The sequence below is a fragment of the Saccostrea cucullata genome, unplaced genomic scaffold (genome assembly GCF_032062105.1).
Source record: "Saccostrea cucullata isolate Sc308-1 unplaced genomic scaffold, CSIRO_AGI_Scuc_v1 ctg924, whole genome shotgun sequence".
NCBI lineage: Eukaryota > Metazoa > Mollusca > Bivalvia > Ostreida > Ostreidae > Saccostrea > Saccostrea cuccullata.
This window is the reverse complement of record NW_026929623.1, coordinates 50,305-77,148: the sequence shown is the minus strand read 5'-3', so window position 1 is coordinate 77,148 and position 26,844 is coordinate 50,305. Positions and strand designations below refer to the sequence as shown.

At 32.4% G+C, this 26,844-nt stretch overlaps 1 protein-coding gene across 1 annotated transcript; it reads left to right on the top strand.

Moving 5' to 3' along the window:
* Positions 1-12,693: 12,693 nt before the first annotated feature.
* Positions 12,694-21,775, top strand: LOC134281476 (homeobox protein SIX6-like). Its single transcript, XM_062763935.1, has 2 exons — positions 12,694-13,565; positions 20,770-21,775. Exons 1-2 carry the CDS (start codon positions 12,994-12,996, stop codon positions 20,984-20,986), a joined length of 789 nt encoding a protein of 262 aa, XP_062619919.1. The 5' UTR covers positions 12,694-12,993; the 3' UTR covers positions 20,987-21,775.
* Positions 21,776-26,844: the final 5,069 nt, after the last annotated feature.

Below are 26,844 nucleotides of genomic sequence, written 5' to 3'. Positions count from 1 at the left end.
TACCGCGACGGTGTGATTTACCTGGATTGGTGAACCGCGGGGGCACGCGGTTTTTACCTGAGACACCTGTACTAACCGCAATGAGATTCACACCGCGGAGGTGCGCGGTAAATGCATAAACCGCGTTGACTGTACTGTAGGTACTTAGTTTGTTTATTTAATACCTAGGAGCAGAGAAGATTTTCAAAGAAATACTGCATTTTCACTATATAATCAATATAACCCCTGACCCTGGGGACATAAAATTCAAAATTTTGGAAGAGGCAATCTTGTTCATCATACCAATTTACTTAGGTGGTTTATTTAAGACCCAGAAGCAGAGAAGAAGATTTTCAAAGAATAAATGCATTTTCACTATATAATCAATAGAGCCCCGCCTTAACACCAGAACCCCTGACCCTGGGGCCATAAAATTCACAATATTGGTAGAGGCACTCTTGCTCATCATAACTTTGCACTTAGTTAGTTTATTTAATACCTAGGAGCAGAGAAGAAGAATTTCAAAGAATTCATATATTTTCACTATATAATCAATAGAGCCCCACCCTAACACCAGAATCCCTGACCCTGGGGCCATAAAATTCACAATTTTGGTATAGGCATTCTTGCTCATCATAACTATGCACTTTGTTAATTTATTTAATACCTAGGAGCAGAGAAGAAGATTTTCAAAGAATTCATGTATTTTCACTATATAATCAATAGAGCCCCGCCCTAACTCCAGAACCCCTGACCCTGGGGTCATAAAATTCACAATTTTGGTAAAGACACTCTTGCTCATCATAACTTTGCACTAAGTTAGTTTATTTGATGCCCAGGAGCAAAGAAGAAGATTTTCAAAGAAATAATGCTTTTTCACTATATACTTTTTAAGCCCCGCCCTAGCACTAGAACCCCTGACCCCAGGGCCACGAATTTCACAATTTTGGTAGAGGACTCAATGCTGATTACAATCATGCAAACAGTTTGACTGCTTGATGTCCAGGAGTAAAGAAGAAGATTATTAAAGATTGCATTAATTTGAGTGGTTTTGGCCCAACCCCTAAGGCCCCAGGGGGGCGGGGTCCATAAAATTCACAATATTTGTTCCCCTTCACCCATAGATGCTGTATACCAAATTTAGTTGAAAATGGTTCAGTGGTTTCAGAGAAGAAGCTGAAAATGTTCAAATGTTAACACACGACGGACGACGCACGACGACGGACAAAAACGGATAGCAATAGGTCACCTGAGTTTACTCAGGTGACCTAAAAATCAATAGAGCCCCGCCTTAACACCAGAACCCCTGACCCTGGTGCCATGAATTTCACAATTTTGGTAGAGGCACTCTTGCTCATCATAACTATGCACTTAGTTAGTTTATTTAATACCTAGGGGCAGAGGAGAAGATTTTCACAGTTTTAATGCATTTTCACTATATAATCAATAGAGCCCCGCCCTAACACCATAACCCCTTACCCTGGGGCCATAAAATTCACAATTAATGTAGAGACACTCTTGCTCATCATAACTATGTACTTAATTAGTTTATTTAATACTCAGGAAGAGAGAAGAAGATTTTCAAAGAAATAATGCATTTTCACTATATAATCAATAGAGCCCCGCCCTAACACCAGAATCTGCTTCAAAATAACGCATGACCGTAGTGATACAAAGCTGTTTAAAAACATTAATATCTTATCATTTTTTTAATAAATAGAGTAGCAATAACTATAGTTGCAATTTAATCGATTATAGATTTTCTATATATAAATATTCTTCTAAGATAAAGTATGCGCCTACATCGGAAATTAATCATTTCAAAATTTCAATCTTACGATCATTAATAGTGTCTAACAGATTCTTCAACAACCAATATATATCTTGTCATAACTAGTTTAAAAGTAAATATTATCATATCCTAGTTCACGGGTATTAAAACTGAAATTCTGTCAACACTTTTTGCTACAAAAATAAATATTTGAGGTTTAACAAGCATACAAGGAAGCCACAGAACAAAGTTATGTGACGTTCTATTTTTCCTCACAATACCAATCACAAGTCCAAACACAAGAAAACCTTCAAAAATGTTTATTTTTACAAGTTAAACACTTCAAAATCAAACTCAAGGTTTTGTTAAAAATTGCATCGGGTGACGTTAGAGTTACCTTTCTTGTTCCTCGTCTTTTCATGTTTATTTCATCCATTTTTTTTTTAAAAGCTTCAGTCCATTAACTTGTTTTTCAAAAGTTGAGGTTCATCGTAGGAAAATAGGATATACTTAACATGAAAATCGTCTTAACCCGGTCAATTGGCATCCAGTCAACGAAAAGATTCATCATCCCGCATCTTTTGATAGATTTATTGTATATTGTATAACGTTTCTTACGAGAATTTTTCACTCATATGGAGACACCACCACTTGCCGGTGGAGAGCTGCAAATTTTGTTCTATACTCGGCACTCGGGGCCATTAAGCTGGGAGGAATCTTTTTCGTACCAGCACCTACTGCGACACGGGACCTCGGTTTTTATACGGTCTCATCCGATGGATCGGTCTCCACGTCCCCCAGTGGGATTCGAACCCGCGACCTAAGGATCAACTCCTTACTTCGCGACTAAGAACAGACGCTCTTACCTCTGCAACCCCGCATCTTTTGTCTCTTAGTGCTTACTTACTATAATACTTATGTCAGTTTTAAATAATTTTTTTTAAATACATGTATTCCACAGAGCCAAAATGAATTTCTACTACCCTATATACGAGTATACTGGATTACGAAACTTCATAAAATCCTTACAAAGATACAGTGCGGGTTCCAGTAAATGTTCAGCCAAGCCTCTTTCTTTACTCTTCACCAAGATATTGACAGTAGTGAAGGAAAAACTTCTAGAGTACTGTGCAACAATATATTCAAGAAGTGGTGTGAATCAGCCGTGGATACTCAAAAATTCCAAAGAACTTTTGGACAATTTGAAATCACAAGATTTTACCAAAATCAACAGTTTAAAAACTTACGACTTTTCAACTTGATACACAACCATTCCCCACGATAAATTAAAGTCCAGACTTTTTTATATTATTGACAGCTGCTTTATCAATAAAAATGGAACTCGTAAATTTACTTACCTGGTCATTGGTCATTTGCAAAATTATTTTGTTAAAAATGACCAAAATTATTTTGTTAAAACACATACTGATTGCACACACAAGTACTCTGAAGTTGACATCAAAAAGATGCTTGAGTCTTTGATTCACAATACAGGTATCTAAGTGGTTTTTGGAGACCATGGTAACCAATTGCGCTCCGTTATTAGCAGACCTATTTTTGTATTCATTTGAATCAGAATTTGTGCAAAATCCTATGCGTGAAAAAAAACCCACTTGCTATGGCCTTAAACTCGACATTTAGATATATCGACAACGTATTGTCAATTAACAATGGTAGCTTCCATTCCTTCGTCGATACGATATATCCTGGAGAGCTTGAGATAAAAATTACCACACAGTCTGACACATCTCTTTCACACTTGGATTTTTTACTTGAAAAAGACGTTAATGGTAATCTAACAACCAAGCTATATGATAAACGTGATGACTAACTTTTCTATCGTCAACTTCCCTTACTTATCCAGCAATATACCTTCATCACCTGCATACGGAGTGTTTATATCTCAAATGATTCGATACGCAAGAGCATGCTCTACGTATGAACAATTTCTATAATAAAAACGAGGTAGATTATTGACAAGCAAGTTGACGCATCAAGAATATCAGTGGTCTATGTCTATGTGTTCTATGGTCGATACGATGACCTTGTCAGCAAATACAATTTACCATTAAGTCAAATGCTGACTGACGTTTTCATGTCTAATCGTTAGTCCATTATTTATACATGGAACAGACAATGATTTTTTCCGTTATTTCCCGATCATGACAAGGAGCACACGGCGGGTGTAACCAGTCGGCAGGGGATGCTTACTCCTCCATGGTTACTGATCCCACCTCTGATGTTTCGGAGGTCCGTGTTTGCTCTGCTCGTATTTTGTATTGTTATATGGACTTAGATATTGAATACTGTTATTTACCTCCATATCCTTGATTCGATACGCAAGAGCATGCTCTACGTATGAACAATTTCTAAAACGAGGTAGAATATTGACAAACAAGTTGATGGAATAAGAATATCACCAGTTTCGTTTAAAGTCATCATTTCTTCAGTTCTATGGTCGATACAATGACCTTGTCAGTAAATAAATTTATCATTGAGTCAAATGCTGACTGACGTTTTTTATACTAATTGTTAGTCCATTATTTATACACTGAATTGACGACGGATTTTTCCGTTATTTCCCGATCACGACAAAGAGCACACAATGGGTAGGACCAGTCGGCTGGCGACGCTTACTCCTCCATGGCACCTGATCTCACCTCTGATGATTTGGAGGTCCATATTTGCTCTGCTTGTATTCTATTGTTTTACGGGCTTTTGATCTTGAATACTGCTTGTTATCTCCATATCTTTCACCTTAGTGAGAAAGTGGAAACATAAAGATTGACTCACCACAGAAACATATAGAACAAGAAATGAAAGAAAAAAAATGAAAGAAGAGCTGTGAAGAATAAACTCGGAGAGAAAAGGGGTGAATGAGAAAGAAGAGCACACTGTAAAGGAAAAAGATAGAGACTCAGAAGTTAAAAGAAAAGCAGAAAGGGAGACAGTGTTGATAAAGGGACAGCTAGAAAGTTAAACAAGGTAGAAATCGCAGCACACTAAACCATCTGAGCGAAGTGAACAAACTGAGAAAAAGGCACAGCTCGGCCTCTGCAAAAATTTACATACTAGTAAGGTCACACAATGGCGAGTTGTTTATTGAGGATGGAAAGATATTTAACATTGGCAAATGTCGATGGAACTTTAAATAAGATCTTAAAATAAATGTCCCAATAGAAAACAAGGCTACAGAATTTTCTGAAATATGTGTCACACAAGTAAATATAAGAAAACGATGCATTTCACAAAAAGAAGTTAAAATCATTCCTCAAAATGCCTTGGCATAGATAACATAAACGGATCAACAGCGTTATATATGTATATATGTACAGACTAAATGACATCAAAATATATAGATTTTTGAATTAATGTGGAGAAGACATTGAGAAAAAAAGAATGATGCTATCAGTTTGAGTTGCAAAGAATTAGAAAAAGTTAAGGCACGTATTATGACAGACGAAACAGTAGGAACAGAAGCAGACATAAAGATAAGGCTAGTCCTACCGTTTTTTATCCCTACACTCTATATATCGAAGACAACAAAGCACAAGAATGAAAGAAAGAATCTTTAATATTAATGTAAAATTTCTATTTACTCGGACTGCTCCGCGCCCTGGAGAAACACCGAGAGAAATAATGAAAAGCTGATTAAATCCCATCCTAAATTCGAAGAATCCTGAATATTATACACCGGGCATATATGATCTCAAATCCTCGATCAAGAACAATCAATCAAGTATAAGTGATGGAAATGGATATACATGCATTCGCCAAAGAAACACCGGTTTAAACATATGAATTGCTTTAAAGTGTGCCTCGGGAGACTAAGAGAGCCCAAAGTTAAGTGAGAAATAGAGAGGGAAGCACAAGACATCGTCACAACATTGTCAGACGCCACCACTTCCGATGTAGAGCTGCAAATTTTGACCTATACTCGACACTTATGGCCATTGGGCAATGAGGGATTTTTTTCGTGCCAGCATCTACTGCGGCACCACACCTCTGTTTATACGGTTTCATCCGAAGGACCGGTCTCCACGTCCAACAGTTGGATTCGAACCTGCGACGTACGGATCAACTCCTTACTCCGAGACTCTAAGGCAGACGCTTTATACCAGTGCGCCACCCGGGCGACTCAAAGAATTCAAAAGTGCGTGATGTGGTAATCAATTTTAATAAAATGTGGAATCTCGGTATTATTTCCTCAAGGTTTTACCGGAAGGTTTCATGACATGCAGTACAGTTTGATTCGGCTCGTAATTTTTGTTTGTTGTACATAGTCAAATGCCGGGGGTATTACTTCAGGTCTTTTGGCGGCTTTACCATAATGCTTGCTTTTAGTAATATCCTCCACTCGGATATCATCACACTTTAATCAAGATTCTCCCATTAAATTCCAAGTCCTCGAGTGCTGAAGCGGAAGATTGGTGTGATGAGGAAGTTAAAAGCACCCTAAAACGGATCATCTAGGAAAGTAGTCCCATATCAAGGATCCTGATTGGAAATCATTTCGCAATCCAATTCCATATGCGCTATCAGCAATGTCTTTAAAATCGAATTTTACGTGGTATTTTCCTCTAGACAAACACTGATATACCGACAATAATTGGTTTCTACGACAAACCTCTGAAGCGAATAACGTTATTATGTCGTTAGCATTTCTCAATGGTCCGCTCGGGATCAAATTGCAACGATGTAAACATCCTTTTTAAAGAGTGCTTTGGCTTTTTTCGCAGATAAGGAGACAGAAAATGACCAGAAGCTATGAGGGATTTTCATTTCGTCTTGAGAGTGAGAACTAATAGATTCTTCCACTTCAAACACTGGCAGAATGAATTCTAATACAGCGAACACAAGGGGCAATTGGATATGACTTCTGGCAGGAAAATATTCCTTAGTCCGTTTAAACATTAGACGGTAGCATTTCGTCTTTCACAATCATTAACACAGTAAATAAGATAAAAGTGTAAATTTCTGCATATACAACTGTGATATTAATTTTGCTGTCAGGAATAAAGTTTATTTCACATATCTCAGAGTCTTATCATACTTTTTTGGAAATTTTGATGTGCATATAGTTTCAAAACGAGGTCTTCATTCTTTATTATTGTCGTTGTTCTTAAATGTACAGCTTTAACTACTCAAGACAGAATAAGCATGAAGACCACAAATAGATGATTAGTATTCAACATGTACATGACACTATAATGAAATTATTATCGGAGCAAACTCAGTATCCTTATTTTTTATTGGTTTGAAAAATCTTGAGTCTAAAAATTGTGCAAAGGAATTTAACAAGAGCTCGAAAACGTTTTTCTCATTTTCCTTTCGACTGTGGCTGTTGAAATGGTACTACACGTTTTGTTCTTTAGACGTATTTAAATGTTTATGCAAGGATTATTCGTTTTTCAAACCGTAAACACAAAAATTAAATTTTTATTTTAATACAGTCATTATTGACTAAATGTAGTTACAAATTTTCATCATGAAGATGGACCAGAATTTAATTTTATTTCTTTATTAACTAAAAATTAACATGCTTCTGTTTTTAAAATATAGTTTTAAAATTTCTTACCTTAGATCACTGCTGTCTGGGAAGACACTGCCTATCATCCAGCTGTGAACACGAACAGGGCTGCGTTTAAGGTCGTAGCTGTTAACCTAGCAGATACATGTAAATTGTAGCTAGATATCCTATTGAACGGACAGCTATTAAGTGTAAAATTTCGAATAAAAATATACATAATGCAAAATTCATTTTTAGAACAAAACGGTCTTATTTCAGGTGAAAATGTATATGTGTAAATTTAATTCGTAAATATGTGGAAAACAGTAGTTCCCCCTCCTTAGCTCTACAGGTCAGAGACCAGAAGAGTTTATGCTTTAGTAATGTGTCCGGCGTCTGTCTGTCCGACTGTCTGTAAACAATTTTTCAAAATGCTACGCCTCCTACAGTTTTGGTCTGATTTCATTATAACTTGGCATACAAGTAGACTACACCAAGATACATAATTCTGTATATCGGTCTTTGATTTCGGTGAACGGTGTTGCCGTGGTTACTACAAATAGAAATTTATGTGAAATACTTTTAAAATGCTACTCCTCCTCCAGTTTTGGTCTGATTTCAATATAACTTGGCGTACAAGTAGACTACACTAAGATACATAATTCTATATATCGGTTTTTGATTTCGATGAACGATGTTGCTTTGGTTACTAAATATAGAAATTTTTGTGAAATACTTTCAAAATGCAACTCGTCCTACAGTTTTGGTCTGATTTGAATATAACTTGGCACACAAGTAGACTACACCAAGATACATAGTTTTTTTTTTTTATCGGTTTTTGATTTCGATGAAAGATGTTGCCGTGGTTACCAAAAATAAAAATTTCTGTGAAATATATTTAAAATGCTACTTCTCCTACAGTTTTGGTCTGATTTCAGTATAACTTGGCACACAAGTAGACTACACTAAGATACATAATTCTGTTAATATCGGTTTTTGATATCGATGAACGATGTTGCTTTGGTTACTGCAAATAGAAATTTATGTGAAATACTTTCTAAATGTTACTCCTCCTACAGGTTTTGTATGGTTGTAATATGATTTGGCATGCAAGTAGACTACACTGAGATACATAATTATCAGTTTTATGTTTTTGATTTTGATGATTGATGTTGCCATGGTAACTCAAATTAAAAAATTATGTAATATTTTATTCAAAGCTACTCCTACAGTTGTAGTCTTATTGCAATCTTGCCACAAAAAGTGACTTAATCAAGGATCATTATTCTATCTATTGCTTTTGCTTATATTAGTCCCAACTGCTACTTTTCTCTTCCGTTATTATAAGTACAAACTAGAAGAGCTACAGTCTGGACAGAGACTTCTGGTTTAAAATCGTGTTGCAAATTTGTAACTACAGAGGTCATCTTGGATTAGATATAAAAGCATCAAGTATTTATGTTAGCTCCCCCTACGTAGCGACTAGGCTAGCTCTCTTTTCAAATGAGAGGTAGTTTAAGGTTCATCGATACTCTGACAAGAGAGATAACTCTTAATGACATAAATCTCTTTTGTTCCTATTCTATGAGTGAGCATAGGGTTTATGAACCTTAAAGCAGAGCCTGCTTACAATGTAGCAGCTACGATGTTGCACGCACACCAAGTACACTATAAATGAAATTTATGTAAAACAATACTTGTACCGACAAATGTCATAATACTGGAATCTTACACTAGTATAATATTGTAACACTTAAGGAAGAAGTGTGTGAACGAAATGTTAACGTACATGTATGTTATACAATGAAACTATATTGTTACTGTAATAGACATGTATTTTTATGACAGAATCAGATTTTAAGTCCTTCAACATGTTGAATTAGTTTGTATTCTGTTACCATATTTTTAGTTTTCCCTTCATCCCCTGATTTGGTACCATGTGTTGTTTTGTGTACTTGTACCTCTGAATTGTTGTGTCATTGCCATAATCATAGGATTCCTTTCATATTAATATAAGAGAAAAAATTAAGAACTTCCCTTCCATGACTCTTTCCTGGTGGTCTCATTGCATTCTCACATGATCCTGGATCTCGGATTTATTAAGTGCAGGTGCAGTTATACTTAAGTTTAGATTCATTCGAAAAGCTTTGGAGAGTTGGGGTCCTGACTTCATTTTACTGTCCCATTGCCTGATGGCCTCAGGAATGGTTATAAAGCCATGGAAAGTAAAAATAAACTCGTTAATTAATTTGATTGGTTTGATATTTTGCTAATACATTATTTGTACATTCAATAATATCACATGCAAAAGTCTCAAAATGCGTCCATCATCAAAATATATAATTTTATATTAAAATAAAGAAGAAACACTTTAGATTAATTAATTATTTATAGCTTGTTTGAAATAAATTTGTCCAATAAATTTTCAGTAATCAGTAACGTCTAGGGAAAAAAAAACATGAACTCTCTTTTTTTCTTGGCGAGACTCCATAACATCTTCATTTCAATCATACACCAAGAAATGTAAATATATCATAATTTGCGACAAAGTTTTTTCTGCAGACGAAGAAACTTAATAGTCCTGACGCAGTGGGAGGACTATTTAGCTGTTCTTCAGTTTCCGCCGCGCTATTAGTTGTAAGCGTTTTGATCCTTTGCAAGACACGCGATATCCGGTCCTGTCAGTAACAACGCGTTTTCCATGGCGGGCTCTGTCGGACATAATCTTGACATATTCATTTACGGACCCTGGCTCTACGTGGTACAACAGTGCAGATATATTAATACAAATTCGGTATCTTTCTATAACCTAAATTGCGTCTAAATTTCCTTCTACCGATTATTTATGAACTTAATAACATAGTAATACCTTTTAATCTGGCTTTTGGTACATTTTAAGGCCAGGAGAGGGGTGGATCTACCTATGTAGCAATCTTGCAATCTTGTTAATTAATTCAACCAGGTGCGAATTATTTTATTAAATAAGGAGTGATCAATTTACCTGTTCGGAACTTATCAGTTGGGCTCTCATATTTCAGTCGATTCCCACGGACGCTAAATAACCGTTGTTCCCTTGCCAATTCACACCATATTAACGTTCCATTATAAATTGATGATATGTATCTGCCAAACATTGTGTTCACTCGGTAAGGGGTAAATGGTGCTAAAAAGAGTATAATAGAAATTGTTCGCAGTTTTTACCGCGGTAAATGTCAAACATTCTACTAGGTTTCATCTTTATTAATGGATATACTATTTTTCTAAGATATATATATACATAAATTGCATTATAAATAATCCATCTTCCAAAATCGACAGCCAAAATTATTGTAGGTAGAATATTTAAGAAGCCCACACACACCAATCTATAGAATCAAATTATGAGATTCAGCATGCAGTTATCTACTGTAAAATTTTGTAATTTGTATGTAAATGTTGTCTTTCCAATTACTGAGAAATGAACTTTCATATGGTTAATTATGAATACTCCAATAAAAAACATATTTTCTGCATATTGAACATGCGGACATTTCATGTTTATTTTGTTATCCCTGTTTTCCTTTTTATCAAGTGTGTCAATCAGTTGTAGCTTTTGACTGGCAGGCATCGGTTATACAAACGGAACATGTGTAAACCTTGTCCTAAAACAGTACTTTTTATCAGTATTATCAATATTTTTGTTTTTCCCTGCTTTCTTAATTATATGCATGTATATGGAATATCTACTTATTTTTCTTCTTTCTTTGTTGATATTTTAATTTTATATTTAGCTCCATCCCCTAAAAAAATTATAAACAACACAATTATTGATTTTTCTTTAAAAAATATCCTTTCTTTAAGTATATTATCAAAAACAAGACGGATAAGAGTTTAATAATAGTTTAATAATTTATCAATATTCTCTCAAATAATATTTTCAGTTATAGATACCACACAGAGTTATTTTTCATATATAAATATGTTGTTAATTTGCTCGTATAAAGATTATCTACTCTGGCATTTACAATAATATAATTCTAATAATGTATTTAATGTAATCATACTTATAATTTTTCATAATAATGCAATCCAACATCATATTATTTAATTTATTGCATCTACTGATCAGAGCTGTCAATACACTTCATAAATGTTGTTAGTTATTTGTACCTCAAAGTTTACTCACACCTTGCACTTTTTTAATGAATTTCGGTTAATATTTTTACACTGTGAAAAAAGCAGTGCTTTTAAGTCGACTCTCTCAAATTTAAATTCCCTAATTTATTTTTCATAATTTGATATAATGATTATATTAATTTTTAAGTGTACACCTATATTTTTTTTCTATTTTTTAAAGTTATTGAGGGTGTATTTTTTATATCAACAAATTTTCATCGCTGTTTAAAAGAAATTGATAATAAAGCCGAAATCTAATGTTCAGTTTCTTAAAAATGTAACATACATGAATGTACTTCTAACTTCACACTGTTTAATGATAATAATAATTTAATAAAGTTTTTACATTAATTACTAATTAGGGGTTAATGCCCAGTAGTTTCTTATTTAAAAGAGTATTAGCTTCTGGAAGACATGGGTCCCATCCCAGTGAATATATGTATATATATATAACTTACTGATTTATATGTATAATAAGTTGTAATGATTCTTGCAAGCTCCATCTAATTATCCGCTAAGAATCATTCCAAACAGCAAATATAAGTTCATGTACATTTCCAATGTTTGATATGTTTATTTTTGACATATTCCCTCTTTATTTCAATTTTGTATTGGGGCATTCTATTTACTACATGTAACTGAAGAAAAATTATGGTTCTTCCTTCATTTCAAAAACATAAAAATGTTTTTTGCATAAAAAATGTTTTATTATTTATGTAATTCCTCAAATCAATTGACGAAGTTTTGAAAGTATTTGTAGAAAAATCAACAGCGTGTTTTTATATATACTGAGAGATTTCCTAAATAAGTCTTATGATCGATATTGAACTTTTGATAAAACACCAGTTCAGATTAAACTGGCAATGGATAGATGTATAAATTCAAAAATATTAGTATGTATTTTGTCAAAATCACATTTTACCAAAGCATTCAACTGTTTTCACAGTATGCAGCCATACTTAATCTGTTAAGTATTCCTTAAATGTTTTTGCTGTTTCGGATGAAGTGAGGCGTTTCCTTTTTATCTATTATAATTTATCGGATTGTACACCCATAGTGAACAATCGTGACGTTACGGGCACCTGATTGACCGACGAATATGATTGACAGCCCGATTTTAATGCTTTGCAGCGGGAGATAATTTTCCGCCAATCAAATGGCCGTTACGCCGAGAGCAAACGGATTCAACCTGATAAAATTTATAACAAATTTTGTTACAAGAAAATAAAAATGATAAAACCCCAGTGAAGAAAAGATTGGGAACCTCCCCCTTGATTTGTGTGTTTAATGATGTTGACATATCTCCAAGAATCATTGAGTTGTCAATTTAAAAACCTAAGGAGAGCGTATGACATATGTGTATTAATCCTATGTCTTCTTGGATAAAACCGCTGTATGATACGGCCTATAACACTTATACAGAAAAACACCATCCACGGGGAAAGGAACAGAACAGACAGTATATTTCTCGAAGTCCTTTCCGTCATGACTTCTTGAAATTTTGTTAATTTATATTTTGATCATTGAATTATTTGGATTTATCAATCAAGTGAGAAGAGTTAGTTGTTAAAGAGACAAAATGTTTGCTCTTCCAACTCTGCACTTTACACCACAACAAGTGGCACAAGTTTGTGAGACTTTGGAAGAAAGTGGAGATATTGAACGCTTAGGACGCTTTCTATGGTCTTTGCCTGTTAACCCTTCTGCTTGTGAAGCTTTAAACAAACATGAATCAGTTTTGAGAGCCCGAGCACTTGTTTCTTTCCATACAGGAAATTACAGAGACCTTTATCACATTCTTGAGCATCATAAATTCACCAAAGAATCCCATGCCAAATTACAGGCGATGTGGCTAGAAGCCCATTACCAGGAAGCCGAAAAACTTCGCGGACGACCCTTGGGTCCTGTGGACAAATACCGAGTAAGGAAGAAGTTCCCCCTTCCCAGGACAATTTGGGATGGGGAACAGAAGACACATTGCTTCAAAGAGAGAACCCGCAACCTTCTAAGGGAATGGTACCTCCAGGACCCTTACCCCAACCCAACCAAGAAGCGGGAGCTGGCAACAGCAACTGGGCTGACGCCTACTCAAGTTGGCAACTGGTTCAAGAATCGGCGACAGAGAGACAGAGCCGCTGCGGCTAAAAATCGGTAAATTTTATTTCTTTTGCGTGCACAAATCCTAGGTTAAGTTTTTGATGAAGAAGTATATTAACCTTAAATTGAGTAACTCTGGAACAGTTAGTCACTCTTTGAATGAAATTAAAATTTCGCCACATTCAGAGGTTAAAAAATATAAACTTTCACTGAAATGCAGCATAATAAATTCATGCAAAAATTTGTAATAATTAATGATTATGAAGTACCTGTTTTGAGACATAATAAAATGCAATTTTAGACAAGTTTTCTTTAATAAATTGTAAATGATTTATTTTTCTTCAAACATTTACTTCTTACACTTTAAAATTTTACTCAAAACTCTGCAATTCCTTATCTAATTAGAAAATAAAATAAATAGAAATATTTTACAGAAATTATTTTAAAAACTATTGGGAAAAAACACAACAAAGTGATAAATTCTTTAGAATTTATATCAATATAGAAAATTAGTGTTTATGTGAATTTTGTTACCTTCAATTTAATATCTGCCTGTTTTCTTTTTGTTTTAAAAGTAAATATGAACATATTTAATATGCATGTAATATTCTAATTTTGTTTATTTTAAATTATTGCCAAATTTTTATTTTAAAAAAGAATATTATTTTAACGGATAGTAAATTTCAAATTTGCTTATAAACTCCGTAAATTAGCAAACAAATTGATTGTTAAAAGAAAAGAAAATGATATATGGTTCATTTGTCTGAAGCATCTACCATGTGTTGACAATCGAGTAATTTACTCGCAACACTTTTTTTTACTTAGATAGATTTGTCAAAGGAACAGATACAAGATTACACACACGATAATACAACTATTTCACACTTTCTAAAACACGATTAATGGCTAGTATTTGAACTTCAGCGTCACTTAGATAATTATCAAGAACTATTATATCCCACGGCCTTTTTTTATCAACCAATAAGTGTTGAAAGCGATTTTCTCCGCATTTGAGGAATTGCATCTTTATCCTCAAATATTTTTCTTGTCGTAATGTTAAACTCAATGACCAGTTATGGCCTTAAGACGTTCATATGAAAAATATATTTTATCATACCTGGTTCACATAACATAATCAAACCTCATCGTTTTTTTTTTCATTCTTTGAAAGAAAACACAGTTTTATATGTTGTTTAAGCTTTTACAAAACAGTTTCTTCATAAATTAATTTGAATTAGCTATATAAAATTCCTTCTTTGAATCGGGGATAAATGATGTTTTAAACATTTTATTTTCTAAAATGTTTATGGTAATAATTATTGATGTCCTGAAGGAAAACTGTTTTTTTTTTATTATTATTGAAAACAGATGACGAAAAAATATGGATAGGGTACTTACTTTTTTTTCAAATAAGTCCTAGGAACAAGTGCGTATACATACAAACTTGTGAAATCTTGTACTTCTTAATTCTTCGAAGAATCAATATTTATAATTCTTCTTACTTACCAAAAATTTAAATATCGAAATTAAACAAATAAAGGAATAATTCCCAATTAGATATACTACCGTTTAAATGTATAACAAATCTAATAAAAGTTGCCACCCAATCAAATATTTTAAACTTTTTAAGCCGAAATTAAACTGAAAAATATTTTCACTTACAGGTAGCGAAATTGCTTGGCAAATTTGAGCGTTTTTGTTCAGTTTCAGGGATTAGTTGTTTCTTTGTGGGGAGTTTCTACTGAACAAACTCGGGCTTCTTTTCGAAGTTGACATTGTATTTATATATTTGTTTTTTCGGAGTATTAAGGCCGTTATGTCATGATAGCCTCCTTAGATCAATTTCGAGATCGTTTCTAAATGGAATTTGATCCTAAATTGTTAAAATAAGTAAAGAAAGAGCGTTTCTATTTTAAATAAGTTTTACATTTACTTCAACATCGGATTAAGAGGAGTCAGTCTTCAAATATACACGTATCATTCATGTCATGGATAAAATTAGCATATAATTTTGCTATACTGACGTTTTAAAATGTAATTTCGTCAAGACAGTGTTTAATTCAGTTTATACATATTTCAAATTCAGTACACATTATATTTTATTAATTTTTCTTTTTGGGTATTTTATTCAAATCTTTTCGCTACAATTGAAACAGAAACAGTAAAATTCATCCATTCATAACGTACAAAAGTATTTATTTTTAAAAAAAATTAGGTCTGATGAAAATAAATTTCTTTTCTTTTAATGTAAAAATCGTTTAAATGTTTAAAAGTTAAATACTTAAAAATATTGATGATTAACATTATAAACTTTTATCAAATGATATACAGAAATTGTTCAAAAATATACTCAGGATTTCATAAAAAGAAGCATATATTATATACTATTCTATTTTAATGCCATCGAGCTCTAAAAGCTATAGATGCTGTAACTTAATAAAGATTGCGGAGGGACAATAGTTAAAGCAAACATAATTCTATTAATTCATTCATAAAAATCTAGATTGAAATGTTATTCCCGAAAACTTATTTGTGAAGTTAAATCAAAGAAAACTATCACTTTTAAAGACAAAATCTACCGTGAATTATATCATGATTTATCACTGCATGAAGAGTAGGACTGGTTTTTTTTTTAGTTTGAATGAACTTGCAAAAAATACCATAAATGATATGTCTTATAGGATGATGTCATTTTTTGTATGACTGTTTATAAAACCTGAATATTGACGGGTGTATTAGTCGTCCCGAAAGAACAAAGAATAAAACGGTTTTGTTTGATCTTCTAATATTTGTCTGGATGATATTCTCGTGAATACAACAATAAGTGGGGACTTCTAGATCGAGTCCCCCTGAAATGAATCAGTTTATGACGGATTAATCATAAGCCCGGACCAAATGTCCTCATAGAGTCGTATTCTTCGTGGACGAATTTTTTCACGTCCGTCCAGGTTTCAGATGATCAATGTTTACCCCCACTGTGAAGAAGATATAATGGCCTTGAATGGAACAATTTTAGAGAATTAAGTCATTAATACTAGGAGCCTATATATATGAACTGGAATTCTTATAAAGTTAAGAAACATCTTGTGTGTCGGTCACGTCCCTTTTTCTTCGATATGACATTTGGCTTTAATTTCTGTCGGCGTATGGATGGATCGTCGTTCAATTTGGTATTGTGATTATAGATACTATTGTGTATAAAATTATATACACCTGTCCTGGGAGCCTAATACTTTGCTTGTATTCATATTTATTTGATAAGAAATTCACCTTTTCTTTATGCCTTTGTTTACAACTCGCACCTGCTATCAATATTTTAAAGTAGAAAATCGTAATCGGTTTCAGAGATTCCGATGTTGAGAGGAAAGCCTCGCTCTTTTTCTACTTGTTCTTATGCAAGAAAGAGAGGTTTGATTCTAACCGAAGAGATTAGCACGTATTCTGTAGTGTTAAGATATTCCTAAATATATTAACTTCTCTATCAGCTGACACGAGCTCATAGTTCGAATCCCGAGTTTATCCTCTTAACTAAGTAAACTGAAAACGAATCGATCTTCCTTGATAAAACTCTATCTCTTTAGACACAAATTATCAGCGACTATGGGATAATGGACCACTGCTAGTCTTGTTTCGCGTATTTATGTAATGGTATTTGTTTACTTCTCGCACAATAGATTAGATAGTAAAATCCGTGTAAAACAAACCCGGGGATAATACTCAGATAGCATGTTTTCAAATAGGATATGTTCCTCACGGGAAGTCCTCAATATTGTCGAAATAAATTGATTGTCCGAAATATTTCAGTGCTGATAATAGCAATATAACCATTGCTCCGAATTCCAGAATCAAGATATATAGTGCACTCTTTTTAACATGCTTAAACAATGTACATGTAGTGACTTTTTTTCCAAAAAACTTACTGGACAAGAAAATACTAAGAAGTGAAGATAGCTAATATTTTTAAATCCAAAACTGTTTTTTAAAAAAGAGAATAATAAACGGACCAGAACATATTCTAAACAGACCTTGTATTCCACCCCAAACCTCATATTCATTAAGAAACAATGATGGTCTTACTTTTCTTATTCCTCAGACGAGGACCACATCATATATATATGAATAGTTATTTCCCATCTACAATTAAATTATGGAATAGTTTACCATACCATATTAGGAGTTTACCAACACTATCTTCTTTCATTAATGCCATTAAAAAGACTCATTATAGAACACCCAATAAGCTTTTTAATCATGGAAATCGTAGTCAAAATATTATTCATTGTCAGCTAAGAAATAATGCTAGTAGTTTAAATGGTGATTTACTGAAAGATTATATAAGTGATAGCTCAAAATGTGAAAATTGTGATTTTCATATAGAAAATGCATATCATTTTTTCTTTGAATGCCCATGTTATTTTGAGCAAAGAAACACTCTGTTTAATTGTATATCTAGTATAGACCTACAAAATCCTATTCCTATTTCCCTTAATCTTTTATTATTTGGTGATAGTAATATTTCTTATGCAAATAATATGAAATTATTTGATTGTGTTCACAAATATATATCACAAACCAAAAGGTTTCATAAATGAAGTGTAACTATGAAATACTTATTCCAGTTTATGTCCTAAATTAAATACACATTCATTGTATGTTTATAAATTGCTGTAGTTTTCATTTTTTTCCCTTTCATTTCCACATTTACAAACCGGTATTCATTTGTTGTTGTGTTTTTTTTTTTTCTTTTTCTCTCTTCAATCATGTATTTTTCTTTCCCCTTTAATCAATTCAAATTTGTGTCAGTTATATATAACTTATTGGTCATATATAAACCTGTTACTATATGTGTATTAATTAACCTTGTACCTGTGGAGAGGGCTTATATAGGCTATGCCTGCTGCCCAATCCATTTATGTGTTTTACATAATAAAATATGTTCAAATCAATATTCTAAACAGATCAACAAATCCAATCATAGAGTTTTTTGTTTCTTTCTTGAGATTTTTATAACATCAATATAAACATCGATCTATACTATTTATTTTAAAAATTGTAAACCAACTCACAGAAGAAAACCAACATGATCGTTTGTAGAATTTTGAGCTTTCCTGTACATGTATTATAAAGTATTATTATATCGATGTTGAGCTAAATTTGAGATCAATTCCTTTTCATACCCTTGAATTAAACACCACCCAATTTAACGATGACATTATCGAAAAAATGATTTATTCAATTGAATCTAAAAGGATCATATCTGGATTAAATTGCACATAATATTAAAACTGAAAATGAGCCACTAGAATCAGAAATGTCCGGGACTGTTACATTCAATTAGTCTGTCTGAATCTGCGAATGGTCACGTGACCTTGTCATCGTCACAGGTCACCCACGATGCGGTGTCATTCGGTGAAGCAGTTCGCCGATTCTATACTTATCAATCCTTAACAAGCGAAACTCGTCAACACCCTGTTTGACAGCTAAAAGAGAACTTGTTTACTTTTTTCAAATCAATTGGAGTGAAATTGTTAACTGCATGGTTGGGATCTATTCATAAAAATTGCATTGCTTCATTCAGAGTGTCAAAATTTTCTTTTCAGATCAATTTCCAGAGCAAATATGCTGATCTTGAGAAAAATACTAGAATAACGATTAGAACGGAGTTATTAAATCTCCCGGGAAAAACTCTGCATTTATGGGCATATTTGTTCATTATATCGCTGATTTATGTCGCAAAATCGTATCGGCGTTAAAAATATAATTTTACAATATTTATCTGATGATATACATTTGTGTAAATATAAGTTAAAATTTATCAAAAATCTTGAAAATAACAACTTAATACAATGCAAAGTCATCTTTATATAAGTAAAAAAAAATGTTTAACCGCATTGATCTTAATTTTTCGGTTAAACAAAACAAATAAAATTACAAAAAGTTTATGTATATATATAAATTTACATGTTCGGTGAGGTTACAGAAAGGTAGCTTTTAAAAATGATAGAAAAAGTAAAAATTCTTAATATTTCAATGCATGTATTTATAATAATCATTTTTATATACATGTAATATTTCCCTTTCGTATCAAAAGCTCGATGTAAGAACTGGAGAGATATAAAATAAGAAAATTATTTTAAAATTACTTAATTTACTGTAGAAAAAAATTTACTGTTACTTTACTATTGTTTAATATTGTAATTTATAGTTAACTATGATAATCGTATTTTTGTTAGACAAAGATGGAATATTTTTTTTATTGAATAATAGGAACCTCTCGTGGAAAGAGGGTAAATTTAATTAATTCCACTGAAGTTTTGGGACTGACGTTTATCTCGAATCAAAACATATGTTTACAGATTCTGTGTACAATATAGATACATAATAAAAAAGGTTCATCGCGATAAATAATTCATTGTCCATTTTTTTTATCAAATAATTTTTGTAGCATTTTTATTCAAAATCTTTCTAATATATGCATAAAATTATGTTAAATCACAGTCTACAGATACTGGGATTTTCGAACGGAAAGATTTTGCAACAGACCTTTCAAGCTTAGAAATTTTTCATATTGTTTTAATTACACTAAGTTTCGGCAATATTACTTAGAGCTAAACTGTATAACTTAATTAAGACTTAGTAGTTTACAATACAACATTATGGCAAGACCAGATACAGTAAATAAGCGTTTACTACTAGGATGTCTACACTGTGAATTAGTACATGGGCATAATTTTTTTCTAGCTTGCAATCTAAAAGATATTATGTAATACCTTCCATTAATAATAATGATGATGGTGATGACGACGATAATGTTAATTAACGTATTACAATCCTTTAACATGTATGAACTGTAGCTTTAAATGTTGTTTTGGAATGTAATTTTAGGGTTTATGAAGGTTTTGCAATTTTGCGCCTGTTATAAACTCGAAAATATTTGTCTTCAATAAATATTTAAAAATATTATAGATATAATGTGTGTGTGTGTGTGGGGGGGGGGGGGGGGGGGGGCTATATCATCAGTGCTAAATATCAGCGTTCATTTATGTTTGTAATCTTAACATTTAATTGAATCTTTTATAATTCAATTTAATATTAATCAATTAATTGTAATTGTAATATAAGTTGTAATTTTTTTGCAAGTACAACCACTTACACTGTAGCTGGCGAATTAAACATTTTTCTTTTTATTTGACGCATGTGGATTGTAAATTTGCAACATCAATTTTATACTTAACGTCTCCCATGATTTTTTTTGTAGTCTTCAGAACCAGCAGAGCGGAGATAAACTTAGCTGTTTAGGAGCCTCATCACCAACAATAACTTCATTCGATGACGATGAAAAAATCGATGTTGACGTCGATGATGACGACGATGACTTCGATAATTTGGATGATTCTCGCAGCAGCACGAGTTCTCCAAACTCCCAAGTCTCTGCACGAAGCCCGCACAGCCAGATGAAGTTGTCACCTACGTAATGGGTTATAACTGTTATCGATATATACACTGTATACTTTTAATCGGGATTCTGAATCCATACTGATGATGATCGCCGATATGTTTTCAGCACATGAAAAACGATTGATAGATCGACTCTTGCCATCTATGGATGTTGTTTTTGTTAACATTTCATTGGCCTCGCGGTAGTGGGTTTTTCATTGCTATGTATTTTTTGTTATTTTATTGATATGATGAATTTTCCTGTACATTGTTCCCTCATTAAGTGGTTGTCTGGAGCATTTTCTTGTACTTAAGTGCTACTACATGTGAATGTATTTTAAAAGTTACTTTTTAAAACTGTATCCTTTAGAATGTGTCATTTTGCAAAGAGAAGTTTTACAACCTCCAAAAATCATTCAAGCAGCATGGCACTTTAGACTTAAATATTTCTTTATTAACAATATTTCTCTTTTGGATTTTCATCTGTGAAAATCCCACTAAAATCGTACATGTATCTAGATAAAACTGAAATTTAGGAATTTAAGGAGAAAAACTAAAGTTACTGTAACTGCAAAAGTCTACTTCTGTCTCCTTGGATAATACAAGTACCTGTATTTATAAAAATCAAATTCTTACTTAATAATATGAACTATAATTTATAAACATTTTTTGGCAGAAGTTTATTATTAATTCCAATTGAAAAATAGGTTTTTGTGTGAAACTTACGATGAATTGCATTACAGTATATAGATATATGGGGTATTAACCTGTCCATTCACTTTATGAAATGTTTCCATTGTTATGTTTATTATGAGTAAACTGATTGAAATACCTTTACTTTTACTCTTTTTTCTGTGAGAAAATAACTCGATTTGAGATCAACAACAAGGTGAATTGTAACTATCATATTGCAAACCATATTTCACATCGGATGATGACCAATTTTAAATTCTGGTAGAATACAAACCAAATTTTAAAAAAATGTTTCGCCATAAAATTAAAATACAAATCATTATTTTTTATTTGGTTTTGTGTCCTGATTAATTTTACACTTACTTTTGCACAGACTTGTTTCTGTGATAATTTTTTTCAACCCATACAAAAATACGATGGGTTTATCATAGAAACAAGTACCTGTGTTACTTTGGTATGGTTTGAATTAAATATTGGTCAATTTTTTAGAAAAATACACGTAACGTCACTTTTCCAAGAGTTGAATCATAATCAGTTGATGATCAGAGGAAGCTCGACGAAAAAAAACACACACACACATACACACATGATGAAACATTATTTAAAATTAAATATAGTAATGTACTTATATTTCTCTGAATATTAAAAAGTCAACCGTTTTTTACAAAGAAAATGCTAAATGTAACGTTTGTCTGCTCCTTTTCACTATTAAAAATGTAATAAAAGTTATGAATTTCGAGCCCGATCAATTCAATTTCGTCTAACAGCGGGATCCAGTAAATAGGCCCTAGTGAAGACGTCTCTCTTTAGCTATTAATCGGGGTGTTGTAGACAATGTTTCGCTTTTGTGTGCGACAGCAAATTAATTTACAATTTTTATTCAAACGTCAATAAACTGTAATTCGCGTTCAGCTAGTGCGAGCACCTCTCCACGGGCAGTCATCTCCCTTTTGTCCTCACTCAATTGCCTGCCCCGTCTCTCAGTTCTTGATTCAAGCTTCTGGAGAGCAGTTACCTTGTTCGACAGTTTCAACATTGCTTTGTCAATTCCCAGTCGTGCCTTACAATTCTTTTGTGTGGTGTAATACTCCTGGATTTTGACAAATTACCAGAAAGAAAAGAACAAAACTGTCGGCTTCCTTTCTGCACTGGACTTGTATGCATGTGTATACCCAAGATAGACTTCTCATTAACACTGTAGTTTTATCACAGCATCAGATGATTATGGCATCAGCCATAATATATTACAATTATTAGTCTTTACTAATGTTTATGTAATTTTATTTGTTTGTTAATATATGACTTACATTTTTGACTAGAAATCTTGAAAACATTAGGTATAGTTCACAAAATAATTAATACTAAAATGAAATATTTGCCACCATATAAGTAAGCTCCCAGAAAATGTTATTCTAACGTTTATTATTCATAAGAAACCGACAAATACACATCTCAACAGTATTGAAAGAGGGGTTAGCAAACATAGAAGTTATCAAAATATAATGCATGTAAATATTGGGAGTAAAATTGTTCATTGTAGCTTCTTTTGTAGCATTATATTTATTTGTTAATTTTTTTTTACCCCAACAAATTTTAAAAGTTTGAAATTGCAAAAAGGATTTATTTCCTCGCTTGACGTTTTATTAATTTGAGAGGACATCCGCTCTTGAAAAAGAATACAACGTCAGATGGTTGGCCGGGGGGCAGCACGAATCAGTCTCTTATACTAGTTCCAACGAAGGACGAGTGTAATACATATGCTAATCTTCATTAAACAAAACAGATTTCTTTTTTCTCTTCATAATATGGAACAATAAAACAACAATTTTTATATCAACAACTAAATCCTGGAAGACCTCCGATAAAACTTTGTTCCACTGTAACACATTGTTACGTTGTAGATGTTATCTTCACCTTTGTACATTAAAAAAACCTTATACAGTACTGTATTTTAATTTTGTTTAAATCTTGGCGAAAAAAATACCAGAGTAAATGGCGCTCATTTATTTTTTTTTATCCAGTTATGAGCAGGAGTGACATTGACAATGCATTATAAAGGTGTTAAAATTTCTGTTTAATAAATCAGTTTAAGTATTTGTTCAAAATCAATAAGACTGTTAATTTGAAAGTAATACTCTCTTAACTTAAATGAGTATAATGTACCTATATAGTTCTTTGATTTACCCTAGCTTACTCGAGTTTTCTAACAATAAAAGACTCTTGACCATTTTTTGTCGGTTTCGTATTTCACAAGGCAGTACTGTAACGTGGCATTAAGAGCACAAATTTTACATGCGGAAACCTCTTTAATTATTTTCAGAACTCTGTTGAAAATAAAGACATATCCGGCACGGGAATTATAATTAATAATTTATTCCTTTGTCCACAAGTGGCACATCAGTTATTTGCATAAAATTATCAAATCAAAGTCTCATAAGTTGTTATAACATATCTGCCAGAATGCCATGGCTGTGAAATGAACCGAGTCTCGGCATTGACCTGACCAGGTTTGAAGTCAAAGACACTCTACATTTTATATTATTCATTATGAATTTTTCTTTTTTTCTTTTGTTACACTGAGGTCTTTCATGAAATAACGAAAATTATTCGAGCTCTAAAGTCCATTAAACAATACACAATAGGAAAACATATCATTTAATAACATTATACTTTTATATGTACATGTTTCAACACAGGCTTCTCTCGATATTTTTAATCGTACATACAATGCATTCAAGACTATTTGTTTTGTAAAACAAGATTTGCAGTCATAAAATTGAAGATCGAATATATTGAATAAAATCCGTTTTAATCAAATATAGGTAAGGTACAGAGTAGGGCATTTTGATATATTTATTAATATTATACTTTCATGTAAATTACTTGAATCTTATTCGTCGAGAAACATTTGTTAAAAAAAATATTACCTGCTGAATAATGAAGCCACGCCCTCCTGCGTAGCAACAGTCAACATTGCTTGACGACGGGTGATATTCCAAAAAATAGCGACTGCGCAGAATTTATGCGCGCACGGTTTACTGTTATATATATTTGTAAAAAACATTCAGTATAATATAATGAATATTGCATGTTGTTGAGTGTAACAATGAAAGTTTTCACCCCTCGAAAACCATTGTCAACTTAGGCTGCGTCTTGGTTGACAATGTTTTTCTTGGGATAAAAATTTTCAATGTTACACTCATCTACATGCAATACCGGTATTTATATAATAATCTCATACGGTGTGTGCATTTATTCGAGGTTTCTATTTTTTTTAAATGTAAGTTGATATTATTTATAATAGCATTTGTATGTATTGAGAAACTGTTTAAAAAGAATATTTTTAATTCATCCACACAATTTACAGCTGTAATAACATTTTCAAAAAGTCTGTGTAATTTAAACACCAATAATTTACACAAAACTTAACTAAACAAACAAACAAACAAAAAACAACAATTTTTCAGGGATCTCATACTAGTAAACAATCACTCAAACATGCAAAATTTACAAAATAAAAAAAAATGTAATACAATGCAGTACCGAGTCAGTCGTTCAAAACTTACCGAACATTCTCTGATCTGATGTCAAACAATTATACAAAGCATACAATAAAAATGGCATATTATACTTCTGAATAAACAAAATTGTATTCTTTTTTGGTTTGATTTAAGCTTTCATTATACTTGATATTGCGTAATTATAGCCTTGCAAGGAAATATGCTTTTCTTGTATACAAACTATAAAGAAAATGTAAATATATTATATTTTAGGAAAATATAAATAAATTTTATTACACAGTTGAACGTCATCACAGATCTTTTTTTTTTTTTTTTTTTTAATCTGAATCATCACACTTGCTTTGAAAATGTTAATCTTCCCGATTGTAAGTTACACGATTTCTAAACCTCTCCTATATAGTGTAGAATGTGTCATTTACAGTAAAATCAGTGTACTTCATTGCATGTTATGTGAGCAGGTGGCAGACCCGTCATATAAAAAGAGAAAATTATTCTCAGCTAATTGGCACGGATATTAATTTATAATTGCACCAAATAGTTCTAGAATTGAAAGCTACACAGAAGTACAAGCGTCTGTAAGCGACTCGTATAAATGAAAGCATTGCTAATAACTGGAACAAAACTAAAGGCACGAAGCCGAGTGGGGGCGTGGCAGTGTATAATAATTATTTTGCTCAGATACACAGTTGACTGTTAACAAAATTCAAATTTTCATTAAGACATCATTTTGGTATTCATAGTTCTCTGTTTGGAGACGAAGTGGCATTCATCATAATTTTTACCTTAACAATAGCTTTAAATCTTCATGATCAAATTGCATTGGTGTCGCATATGTGTTATAATTGAGGGATAAGGTTAAAACGGGTACATAAAAGTATGACTGATATGGTAAATAGGAACAAGGTTTGCCAGTTTGATCTGATCTATAACGAGCTGATAATTGATTACAGAAGAGCAAACAGTGAATATAGAAACACTAATGTTCCCTTTTTCCTGCATGCATTCATGATCCAAACCAAGTATAATTTATTTCTCTGTAAGCTATGCCATTTCTCACAGGGTTATATTGACACATATATATAAATATACTTTTGGCAAAAGTCATCAACCAACTATTGCAAAAATAGTAGATGTCTTTCATGCTTCAATGGGTGTTAAATGATAGGAAAAAAAATCAACCAAGATCATCGTTATAAACAAGAAGTAACGTATTTTATTGTCACAAGTCTATGTACCCTTGTACAGCTGTATCTACACTTTTGTTCAATACATTTCTCAAAGCAAATTGAAAATGATGTATCATCCTTAAAAAATTTAGATAGACACTAATATGCCCAGTGGAAACTGCTTCCTATATTTCCTTTGCGAAATCTGATGATCGAAACGGGCATAACTATTGATACCGTAACAATATTATCTATACTATGACAATATATGTAACTTTAAACAAAAATAATGTATTTAATTTGTTTTTGGGATTCTTCATAAAAAAAAAATTGGAACATTTTCTCTGGTTCGACTTCTGAGATACCAACAAGGGAATTCTTATCAGACTAATCTATTTAAGGCCTGCCATTCTAAACGAACAAGATATTCACAAAATTCCTCTAACATTTCAAATGACAAAACTAATATCCCTAGACGAAACACTGAACATGAATTAATTTGATGTATCTAATCAT